This window comes from Manis pentadactyla, chromosome 14 (assembly GCF_030020395.1).
Source record: "Manis pentadactyla isolate mManPen7 chromosome 14, mManPen7.hap1, whole genome shotgun sequence".
In the NCBI taxonomy this organism is placed as follows: domain Eukaryota; kingdom Metazoa; phylum Chordata; class Mammalia; order Pholidota; family Manidae; genus Manis; species Manis pentadactyla.
The window spans coordinates 89,201,752-89,214,082 of NC_080032.1; the positions used below are offsets into that span (position 1 = coordinate 89,201,752).

Here is a 12,331-nt window from a genome sequence, read left to right on the forward strand (position 1 = left end):
TATTTGTAGAATTTCACAGAAGGACAGAAGGCTTCCCATACGCTTGTTCCTGACAGGAGCCCTGGGGAGGAGGCCCCAGGGCTGAGGCCCTGAGCCGCTGACCTGTGGTGACCTCTGTGGTCACAGTTTGCCAAATGAGTCTTTCCATTTAGGTATAATGTAAAACAGTAATACAATGAAATTATTTATAGGTTATATATCATATTATATTAAGGCAATGTTACAGTTTATGCAGTCAGAACTCAGTGGGACCAGTGATATCTTGTAACTACCTCTGAAATTACCCTTCTGATGAACAGATTTTTCTATGCAGTGCAGGAACCATCTGCAATTGTTAACTTCATGTGGGTACTTTTTAGGGAATAAATCAAAATCCAGCAACTTCACAAATGGCCACTTGTTCCTGGCAGAGCTGTGGGGACCAAGTGGGTGTAAGAAGCTAATTTCTATGACAAGGAAAACAAATTCAAACCCGAGAAAGCAGATCATACAAAAGCATCTGGGCCTTTTACAGCCTTTGAATATTCGTGTCTGTGACCCCTGAAGTGCGTTCCCTTAGTGAACCTCAGATAGTCCGGACTGATGGGAGCCACGCCCATCTGTTAGTGCCGATGACTGACTTGCCACCGTGGGGCTGGGGGTCAAGGCTCAGACCCTCCCAAAGGGCGACCACCGTGGCTTCAGCAGCTGCACGCGGGCCACAGGAGTGCTGGTGGCCAAAAACAAAGTCTCTGCCCCCTCCCCTCCCATCCCATCCCGAGGCTCCTGCCCGATACAGAATTAGGAGTTCGCCATATGCTGGGTTCAGCCCCTTAACAGCATTTCACCCTCTCCCTACCATTATTCTGCCACATCTTGGCCCAGATAAAGTAAGCCAAACCCCTGCTTTGGGCAAAACCACAATATGACAAACATATGTTAAAAGATAGCAACTCTTTTTTGCAACTAAATCATAGTATTCAAGAACTACTTACCAGCTACTAAGCTAGGTACTTAGTGAATGAGAGACATCCATGCCACTGAGATTCGGTGGCCTGACATGGATCAGGTCTTTGACCCTCATCCTGAAGACAAGGATAAGTCACGGACATCAAGAGACACAATAATGTCTGAGTTCTTCTTGAGTTCAACACGAATGCAAGTAAATAATGGCCGAAATATTCACGGAGCGGCTCTTTCACACCTAAGAACTGGTGATGAACTAGACAGGGTGGTTGCAGTGAGACTCCAGAGTAACTGTTGCAGGGACGGGAGGGCCCTCGCTGAGCGGCCGCCTACGGGCCCCGGGAGGAGGGGGCAGGGCGGCCCAGGGTCTCTCCATCAAACAGCTCAGGAGGCAGGGGTGGCCGTCATTAAATAAAGCAGTTACCGGGAGGTTTTTTTAATCTGCTAAAGCATGAAAAATAATTTTATTCACTTTACCTAATTTCAGTGTAGAAACAAATGCCCAAGGACGTTTCCTTGCGTTTAAAAACACACATATGTGTTTGTCCCCAGCTTATTTAGCCCGCAGTTCTCAGCACCTTGGCACCTGACAGGGTCTGCCTCTTCTACAGGAGAAGCCGAGATGCTCGCTCAGTTTGGGAGATTTCTACAACGCTGTGCGGACACAGGGTCACTGAGGCTGGTGCGGCGCCCCAAGGAGCTGACCTCACAGAGTGAAGACGAGTGAGGAGCCCAGGGGAAGGGAGTCCCACGTCTGCTCGCTCCTGCCTGAACCCGTTTTCCTGACAGCTCCAACAGCAGACAGACACAAAGATGCTCCACCCGCGTTTTCCCTTTGCCGGCCTAGGCCTCCTAAGGAATGGTGAGGACCTGAGGTCCCGCTGGGAGGCAGCCCCTGCGCCGGAAGCCCAGCCCCCTGCAGTCCGGCCTCAGGCCGCGGCTCCATGGGCGTTTCTGGCTGCACCCATGCTTCCGCCTCTTCGGTTTTTGCTAAGCTGCTCTCTTTGGCAGCTGCATTCAAGCGCATGCCTCTCCCCATGGAGATTTGAGCTCACCTCCCTGATTATGTCAGAACAGGTGTGTATCACGGTTCTTTTATAAACTGAGTTCTCAGCCTCGATCACACCTGCGCATCAGCTTCAATTCTTGCCGAGTCTTCCCAAGTATGTCCACTGTAGCCTTGGACTCAACTGGGCCACCTCGTTCTGATGCCCAGCCTCTAACCAGTCTCCAGTACCTAATCCCCCTGCAGCTCACGAGGCCCACTTCCAAGACGTCAACTTAGCCCAGAGCCAAGGCCTTCGGGTACACAAGGCAGTTACTAAGCACATTGCCATCTACGTCTGACTGCCAGGCTCCCTGGGGCGATGCGTGACCATCAGCAGGCCCCCCAGGATTCAGTAAGAGAACTTCTTGTCAAGTTTACAGCCACAAAAAACCAACTGAGTAATTTATTTAACTACAGATTTAGCAAGTGTGTTAACACTGTACAACATTAATTCAGAGCATAGTGCAAAAAAATATACCATCGAATAAAACATTTTAGTGGAGTAAAAAACTTTCAAGGTTATTGAAAGTATACTGAATTACAGTTTTATTTTCAAATGCAAAAATACATACATACATACATATATATATATATACATATATATATATATATATAATTGTAAAATAAATGACATACCTCCTTCCACCTATTGGCTTTCCATGAAGGGCATCTGGCAGATCTGCAAGCTTTGTGAGTTCGAGGTTTCCGTAGATGACTGCAGTATTTTTCTTCTAATTTCCCTTGGAATTGATCAATGCAAAGCACCTCACGGTATTTTAATCCTTTACCACAAGAAGCTGAGCACTAGAAAATAAATATAAATGCACTTGATTCACTACATTAGACATTTTAAATTTATCTACAAAAAGTATAAAAATGAAGCAATCAAAATATCATTGCTTTGATAATATCATCAAGAAATACTTTAATATTTCTAATCAGAGAGAATTTTAAATTTGCCCATCTGTCCTGGACCATCAACCAGTGCTCACATTATAAGGCACCCATTTATTCTATAAAAAGTATTGATCATCTACAATATACGAAGCTTTCTTCTGGCCCATAAATGCTTTAGATCTTTGAAGGTTAAGGATTCCCTGGAACCAACTGCTATTGTCACACAGAGTCCAATACAACTTGCTTTTTTGTATGATTGCCACCAATTCTATTTTTAACCCCATGTTTTTTCCACACTGTAGCGAATACTTTGGACATTTAAAAAAAATGCAGTGGCCCCTCAGTGCAGGAAACTGTGGTTAAGAAAGCAGAAATTTTACTTTTCAAAGTGCAATTCAGTTAAGGTTTGTTTTTTACATCAATCTGGAAAATATACCTCTCTGCCATCAACCTTCCCATAAATTTGGTGAAAAAACAGAACAATTGAAACCTCTGTAAAGAAGTAGGTAAAACAACGATTTGATGTCATTTTTCAGCTGTTGTCCTGTAATGAGTGAGACCAGTACGAGGTAGTGGAAAGAGTTCTGGCATTGAATACTAGCTCGGCCACTTACCAGCTGGGTGACATTAAGCACATTTCATCACCTGTCCAAACCTCAGTCCCTTCATTTATAAAATGGGGACAATAACACCAGTATTAAAGGTTTATTGCGAAGACTAATATGAGATAAAGAATATGAAATGTCCAATCCAGTCCTATTATACATGCTGCAGCCTCAGCAGATATTACCTTCCTCTTTTATCATTTTCTATTTTTGTCACATGTTTTATCTACCTGGCCTTCTGGAGGTCAGGGATCTTTTAGATCACCCACGTCACCCAAAAGTGGCAGATACAATAAATTCAGTTAGTTTGTTGATGTTGATCCTTGGTATAAGTAATTCTTATTTGTATTTATTAAAATATTTTAAATTCCTTGAAATATATTTATTGGTTAATAAACTCAAAAGTCCTCTAGTAAAGATGGACATGAAGTGAAAAATCAAAGGACTACAAAATAAACTATGCTTTGGTTACACTTTTAAAGAATTCTCTTTCCCGAGATCTGAAGAGGAATATGTACATTTTTTTATCACGTCTAATGAATTGCATGTGGACACTTATATAAAAGAGAACATTTTATGCAAAGAATTACATTTTAGTTGGAATGAGGCGGTCATCGAATAACTAGTGAAATGCTACCTTCCTCTCAAACTGCAATACATACTGAGTTGTAGATGCCACAAAATTGCCCATTAACATGGCAATTCTTTTGTCTGGCACACCAGCAATCTTTTTTTTCTGTTTCATAATGCTGATAACATCCTATTTCCTTGAGGTTTCATTAACATCCTATAATTCATTTCCAGCATTCTTGTCAGAAGAATTTTTCCTAAAAAAACACCTCTATCATCCTTAGTGGTAAATTTTTCCTGAGATTTTTCCATGACTACTATGGAACAGTAGACATAGGGGGCAACCACATTGGAAATGGCAACATTACATACAAGTAACCTGAATTGCCTATCCCCAGAAATTAGGCCAACACAAATGCCTATTTAAGGAGAACAGGGCATTAGAACCAAATGCAGAATCTGTAAACCTGAGAAATGCAGAAGGACCTCCAGTGCTGCACACACTAGGCTCTGTCAGGTCCACGCTGGGGAGTTGGGGTTGATGAGTCGGCTCCAATATGATTGACTTTGGAACAAGTCTGTCTATTCTTGTTTCTAAAGCAAGTATGTATATAATTACAGAATAAAGGTTACTTCTAATATTTGAGATATGGGTGTTGCTTGTGTACATTTAAGGATACTACAAAAGAATGCCTGGACAATTTGCGACACATTTATTTATTAAATTCTAGAAACTTAAATTGCTAAACAAAATAAAATAAAGCAATGAAGCTTATTTAGTTCCAGTTCTAGGAAAAGGAAAACCCTGGGAGGAAGGGTTGTGGGGGTTTTTAAGGCTTTCATAAATGTCACGTGATCTGGCTCTCGGTCCTCTCTGACAGAGGTGGGAAACACACTGACACAGGGACATTAGTATGTCCCCTCCTTAGCAGTAAAATGGCCTGGAAACAACTATCACACTATAGCTTAGTCACACATAAACTGCCTTTTACAGACTTCACAAGCTGGCAACCATAGGTAGTTTCTTTAACCTCACTGAATCTTCATTTTTCTTAGGTAAAATAGTGGTAAAAGAATACCTGTTTCATATAATGTCCAGGTAAAGGTAAGGAGAGGGGAATTTTTTTAAAAGAGAGAAACGGCTAAACTCAGAACTCTCAAGACTCTAATAATGCTCTAACAAATGCAAAAAATATTAAAATCAATGAAGAACAAAAAGAATCCTGCAGAACGTAACAGTGATTATATGAAGGACACACTTGAAAATGTCTCCTGTGATACAAAAGAAAATGGGAAGATGACATAGAAAACGCTGTTTCCTGGAAAACGCTCTGCTCCTCCCCGTCTCAGGACCTTTGAATATGTCATTTCCTCCTACCCCAGCACCTTCCTCCACCTCATCCCTCCGTTTTTCAATGCTGAATTTTAAATCCCATTTCCTCTACGAAACCTCCTTCCCTGATATAGGATATATAATGTCCAACCCAGAGTAGATAACATGTGGCTTTTGCAGACCTTTTATGCACCTCAACATACGTGTAATGTCTGTTTTCCCTGCCAGACTATTAATTCTACTGAGAATAGACATATTGTCATGAAGAACAGAAAGAACCAGAATCAATCATTCCTAATTGGATGTGTTAGGAAACAGTCTATATTTCTTCTGAAAAGAGGAAATCATTTCAATGTACCCTGAAGAACAGGATCTTACATTAGTTTACTGACAAGTGTTCTTCTAAAATTGTAGCTATTCCCCAGGTGGTATATAAGCTGATGTTAGATGGTAAATTTTAAACTTAATGGTTATTTTACATATTAAAGATTACCCTCAATTTTAGCTATAAATAGTCCTAAGCTAGTTATTAGAAAAAAAAAAGTTTTTTGAAATTTGGTTTATAGAATAGCAAGTGAAGTCAGTTAACAGAAAGACTTAATCATCCAGGGTCTACTTTTAGTTTAGTTTGACTAGAAAAGTAACTTTAGTAGACTAGAAATTTGTCTAGAAACATCTATTTCACTTACCACTGAATTGTGTCATTTATGGATGAAGGTATATATTTTTGTTTCTGTGTTCCTCATGTAAACTTCAGCTAAGCTTCTCTAAATATTACAATATTCAAAACTGAGTATTAAAAAATTAATGCTAGAAACAATATTAAAAACAGACTCTAATGTCAATTGTAAGTTCTACATTAAATATTTTAATGAATATCAAGATAAAGAACCAATTAATGAGAAAAGGAATTTTAAAGAAAAGCCTAGCAATTCATATAGATTCTTGGTTTTTAACCTAAAATTTCCTAAATTAATTCTGTAAATAGCTTAAATAATTTCCAGTTCTCTGAGTAGACTTTCAGTCAGTAAATGTGGTGACGATGCCATTGTTTAAAACAAGAAGAGGTAATTAGGTTATTCAAAGTCAATTAATCAGAACTAGAAGCATTATAACATAAAAGTACTGTTCCGTTAATATTCGTCTTCAACAGTGATATGGAAAATATTTAAAATTAAACAAATATTTTAAAGCTTTACAATACTATTATAAATATTTTATTCAACATTATGCTTTTTCACAAACCATTTCAAGGATGGTCCAAACTTATGGCAGTTACTTTTTCAGCTATCCTAAATAGTCTAAATATAAACAAAATAGTCAAAATTTTTCTCCCTCTTCCACTTAATTTTAGATTTCCAATGTTGTTGTTAAACAAAAATGGACTCACAAGAAAAAATATAACTGAATAAAAGTAAGTGAGGTACTATTAAGCAGTTTTATTATGCTTTTGAAAATTTTTGAAATTTTCTGATTTTTTCTTGAAACACAATCCTTAATAGGTCATCAATCAGATGTTTCAATGGCCTTTTTTACAGAAGGGGAGGAAGCAATCCTAAAACTTATATGGAACCACAGAATAGCCACAGAATTCCTGAGAAAGAAGAACAAAGCAGGAGGCACCACACTTCCAGGTTTCAAGCTATACTGCATAGCTACAGTCATCAAAACAGTGTGGTACTGGCATAAAGACAGACCCACAGACCAATGGATCAGAATTGAAAGCCCAGAAATAAAGCCACGCATATATATATGTATGTATGTATATATATTTATTTATTATTATTATATGTGTTGTTATTAGTAGTATATATATACATGGTCCACTAATATTGGACAAGGGAGCCAAGAATACTCAGTGGAGAAAAGTCAGTATCTTCAATAAATAATGGGATAGTATTGGATATTACTCACAAAAATTAACTCAAAATGGATTAAATATTTAAATGTAACAATCACAACCATGAAACTCCTAGAAGAAAATATAGGAACAAAGTTTCTTGACATGAGTCTTGGTAATCACTTTTTGGATATAATACTTAGAGCACAAGCAACAAAATAAAAAATAAGTTGAAACTACAAATTAAAAGCTTCTGCACAGGAAAAGAAACCATCAACTAAGGGAAAAGGCAGCCTACAGAATGGAGAAAATATTTATAAACCATAGATCTAATAAGAGGTTAACATTAAAATATATGAAAAGCTCATACAACTTAATCACAAAATAATAATGATCCAATTTTAAAATGGGTAATAGACCTGAATACACGTTTTTCTAAAGGAGATATTTAAAAGGCCAACAGGTGCATGAAAAGACGCTCAATATCACTAGTCATTAAGGAAATGAAATCAAAACCACAATGAGATGTCACCTCACACCTGTCAGAATGGCCACTATCCAAAAGACACAAAATAACTAGTGTTGGCGAGGATGTGGAGGAAAGGGAACCCCGTGCACTGCTGCTGGGAATGTTAACTGGTTCAGCTACTACCGAAAACAGTGAGGAGGACCCTCAAAAAATTAAAACTAAAACTATCATATCATCTAGCAATTCCAATTCTGGAACTATATCCAAAGGAAATAAACATACTAACTCAAAAAGATATCTGCACCCCCCCCAACACATTCATAGCAGCACCATTTACAATAGCCCAGACATGGCAGAACCTAGTGTCCATGGATGGGTGAATGGATAAAGAAGCTATGTTACCTATACACACAATGGCGTATTATTCAGCCATAAAAAAATAGAAAATCCTATCATTTGTGACAACACGGATGGGCCTTAAAGGCATTATGCTAGGACCTTAAAGGCTATGCAGACAAAGACAAATACAGCATGATCTCATGGACATGCGGAATCCAGAAAAAACAAACAGAAAAGACCCAAACTCATGGAAAAAGAGATCAGATTTGCAGCTACAAAGGTGGGGGGTAGATAGGGATTTGGAGAAAGCTAATAAAAAAGTACCATCCCAGTTGTAAGATAAATCAGTCCTACGGCTGTTATGTACACCACGGCAGCTGCAGGTAACACTGCTGTGTGATATACAAGAAAGTTGTTAAGAGTAAATTAGAATAGATCTCATCAAAAGGAAAATAACTTTTTTTGCCTTCTCTTCTTATTATATCTCTATGAGGTGATGGATGCTAACTAAATTGGTAGTGGTAACCATTTCACAATATATGTAAGTCAAACCATTACGCTGCATGCCTTAAACTTATACAGTGATGTATGTCAATTATATCTCAGGAAAACTGGGGGAAAACCCAATCAGATAGAGAAATGAATTTTTACTTTACTTCTCGATATCATATGATCTCTGTTTCCTAATCAGAGTCCACAGTAATCTGTTGAAAAAGTAAAAGGTCACAACCACACGGCTGAGTGTCAGATCTATCCAACTGCTCACTGTATGGTAGGTATCAGTTACTATCTTGAATCAAGGGAAACCTATTGCCAAATGACAATTGATTCACCCAGTGCTTTTGTTTTAGGAGAGTTAAACTCAGAACTGCGGTCATTACATGTTATAAATCTAACTCAGAACTGCAATCATTACATGTTATAAATCTAAATTCAAACACACCTTCTAATTACAAACCAGAAATCTTTCCATCAAAACAAGTCCAACTGAACAAGAAACATCAATTTACAAGGTACAGAATGGAGTGGTTCTGATTTAAACACAAACATATCATAATAGCCAAAACAACCAGGTATTGGAGCGTCTCTCTGGGAATCATTTGAGAGGATTAGTTGTGTCTTCCTTAGTCTTAAGCGGCAATTCCAAAGGTATCAATGAATTTCTTGGTATAGGAACACACGTATTCTCTGTTTTTGATCTTTTTCAAAATTGAACTGTTTTATGCTTCTGTAGCAAAGTTAAATTAAAATAATTTTAATGGAAAATTTTAATCAGAGATATTTTGCAAGAGAATTTTTTAAAAAGGTTTTTTGGTGATGATGTTAAATGTCTTACAACACTAACATGAAACAAAAGATTTGTCTATGAAATGACATAGGATATAGGGGAATGATAGAGTTTCAGGTCAAAACAGAGCAGAAATGAGATATTCTGTAGAATAAAGCACTAATTTGTATGTGTCCATGTGTATATGAGTTTTGTTTTCTTTTGTAAGAAGCCTTTATTCTCTGAATAAAGAGATTATATCTAAACCCTGGGAACTGCATGGCTTTTGAAATCTTCAGGAAGCCAATCATACCTATATATTTATGAGAAAAGCCCCATTATAGTAAAATCTCAGGTGTGAGCTTAATACAACTACTTTGTAATTAAAGGTATTCCCCACAAATAGTGGGACATTATTTTAAATTGAGCTCTTCGATTGTTAGAGAAGTAAAACATTACAGTAGTCAGAGTAGTTAAATAGCCAGAGTATAGCAGAGAAGGGTACCCCTCTGTTTAAACAAAAACAAAAAAACATAGGAAAATATGCATATTAAGAGTAGAGTGTCAAGTCTGTAAACAGTGCAGCTTCTGTTCCTTTAATTCAATGCATATGTGCTCTATGGAGTAAGACACTAAATCTACCAAGGGACGCCATTCATAGCATTTCCTGAAAGATTATACTTCAGAGTTTTAAAAGATTACTGGAGCTTGAAATTTTCCTTTTTAACCTATTACAGACTCCTTTGACTATTCAGGCTTAATAAACCAAGACAGCATTTAGTTTAAAAACACTTACTACTAAAATATTTCATGCTATCACATCGCATTTGCCTATATTTAAAATTTGCAACTTCAGACATTTAAAAATTTTTGGTCAGATTCATTTGCAAAAGTGTTTAAGTCCTAAATTAAAGGACAAAGAAATAAATGCTCAATAACAAACATTTTGAGTCAACTTTCATTACATTCATATCACTGTAAAAATAACATTTTAATTTCTATTTCATGTTCTAAAATTTTATTTTTGAGTATATATATGTATATGTCCACACGTGTAATGGATTTATAGCTCTAAGCTAATAGATATATTATCTTTAGGAAAATTTACTACAACATGAATTTGGGAAAAGTTTTGTGATTATTTTCACTTTCAGGTATAAAACCTGAAGCAAAGTTACAATAACTCAGGCAAGTACTTTCTATAGAAGCTTTCACTTCTGTACATTACTTTCCTCACATAAAATATTAGAAAATCAAAATGAAAAATCACCGGTTTAAGTGACAACTAAATTACTCATTATTGACTAGTTTTCTTCAATAAAAAGATTTGATGAGTAATCATTACAAACCTGCAAATATTAGTTATTAAACTCAGGTTTATCATGCTTTAAACAACAATAAGTGCAATTCTAATTCCAAATTTACGCATTATGTTGCAAAAATTATTATTATTTTTTTTCAGGAAAAACTGCTGTTAGTTTAAACCTTGTAATCTATTCTTTTAGCTTTCAAACAGCACAGTTTGGGCACACTGCCAAGGGGTGATGAACAGTTCAGATTCCTCTATAAAACCTGCTTATTAGCACATGGGACTCATCTGGAGTTCCTGTTTGGGGTTTTTATTGACTCATTGCATAACACAAACCTTGACAACTGGATAGTAACAGGAAAAAACATTTTTATTATCAATATGAGAATATAAATCTTATTTTAATAATTCTTAGGTGCCCATTATTGTGAATTTACCTTTTCTTGATGTCTTTATACAAATCACAACAACTGGGATGTTGCTTTTTAAGACTATGTGGCACATTTCACGATGAAAACCCCACTCCTGTCTCACCCCTGGGACCCTACATCCAGAATCACAAGCATCTGCCTTCCTGGATGGAACAAAGCAGGAAACTCTTCAGCGTGGGGAGCCCATAAGGAGGTAAAGAGATAAAATAAATAAATAACTAAAACATACTTTTAAAAATGTATATTGAATTTCAAGGCATTACTTACTATGGCAACATTGACAAAATTCTTAAAATCAAGTGCCAACAGAATGATAGGATTTATCATTTCAGGTTCCTACAGACATTTTTGTGCGAGCTGTAGGCGTTGACAGAAACGAAGCCAAGAAGCTTGCTTTCAAGGAGGGTTATAAAGGTCTGAAAAAGAAATATGCATGGAGAACTAAGTAGACAGCGTTTGGGAAAATAAAAAATGGGCTCTACGAACGCTTTGATAAGGGAAAAGTTAGAGTTGAAATTAAAAGAATGCCATTGAACCTATTTAAGTCTGCCGTGGGCAGCAAAAGTTGTGTGGCAAGATTGTTTTAAGGATTCATTTTTCAGCGAATTAAAGCTAATTTAAAAATTATCTTTATCAGATAAAAATCATTTATGTTAAAATTTAAGATAGGGTTTCATAGTTTTGACTACTGGGGAGTAAAGAATAAAAACACATATGATTTGGAATCAGAGACCTACGAGTCTCAGTTGTGGGCAGCTGAGCAGCCCTGGGTGGGATGCCTGCTGGAACCTCTGGTCCTGTTTCCGCACCGTCAGGTGACAGCAGCAACGCCTATGCCTCAGGGCGCTTGTGAGTTTAAAGGACACGATGTGCGAATGAACCTAAAATGGTGCCTGACCCAATATTCTAAATGCATATTAAGCCTCATTCCACTTTCTTGTTCTTCCTTGCCCAAGTCCTAAGGAAATGTAGTGAAAATACAGTCTATGCCATGGGATTCTCTATTACACACCTGGATGAAACATGGAACTGTTCAGGGCTCACAGAATTTATTCAATGGTGAGACATCGAGGGTAACTGTCCCAATGGAATTCTAGTAAGACCCTCTCTTGTTCTCCCTGAGAAAACTCCATTTACCCAGATGCCGAGAAACACATCACACACAATTCAAGTTATTTTCACAGTGGAAGTAAGGAAGAGAAACTGAAATAGGAGGCGAATAGACATCAGGTTTAAAAAATTAAGTTTTTCAGCTAAACATGGTAGAATGACATGTAC

The 12,331-nt window shown here is 37.3% G+C and overlaps 1 protein-coding gene across 3 annotated transcripts in view; it reads right to left on the reverse strand.

The window, feature by feature from the left end:
- The window catches only part of ADAMTS20 (ADAM metallopeptidase with thrombospondin type 1 motif 20), a 118,530-nt gene that overhangs the window by 21,565 nt on the left and 84,634 nt on the right, over window positions 1–12,331 (reverse strand). For all 3 annotated transcript variants that reach the window (XM_057491408.1, XM_036889509.2, XM_036889513.2), the window contains one exon: window positions 2,630–2,797. In XM_057491408.1, the coding sequence (XP_057347391.1) occupies window positions 2,630–2,797 (168 nt within the window). The remainder of the gene's footprint in view (window positions 1–2,629; window positions 2,798–12,331) is intronic.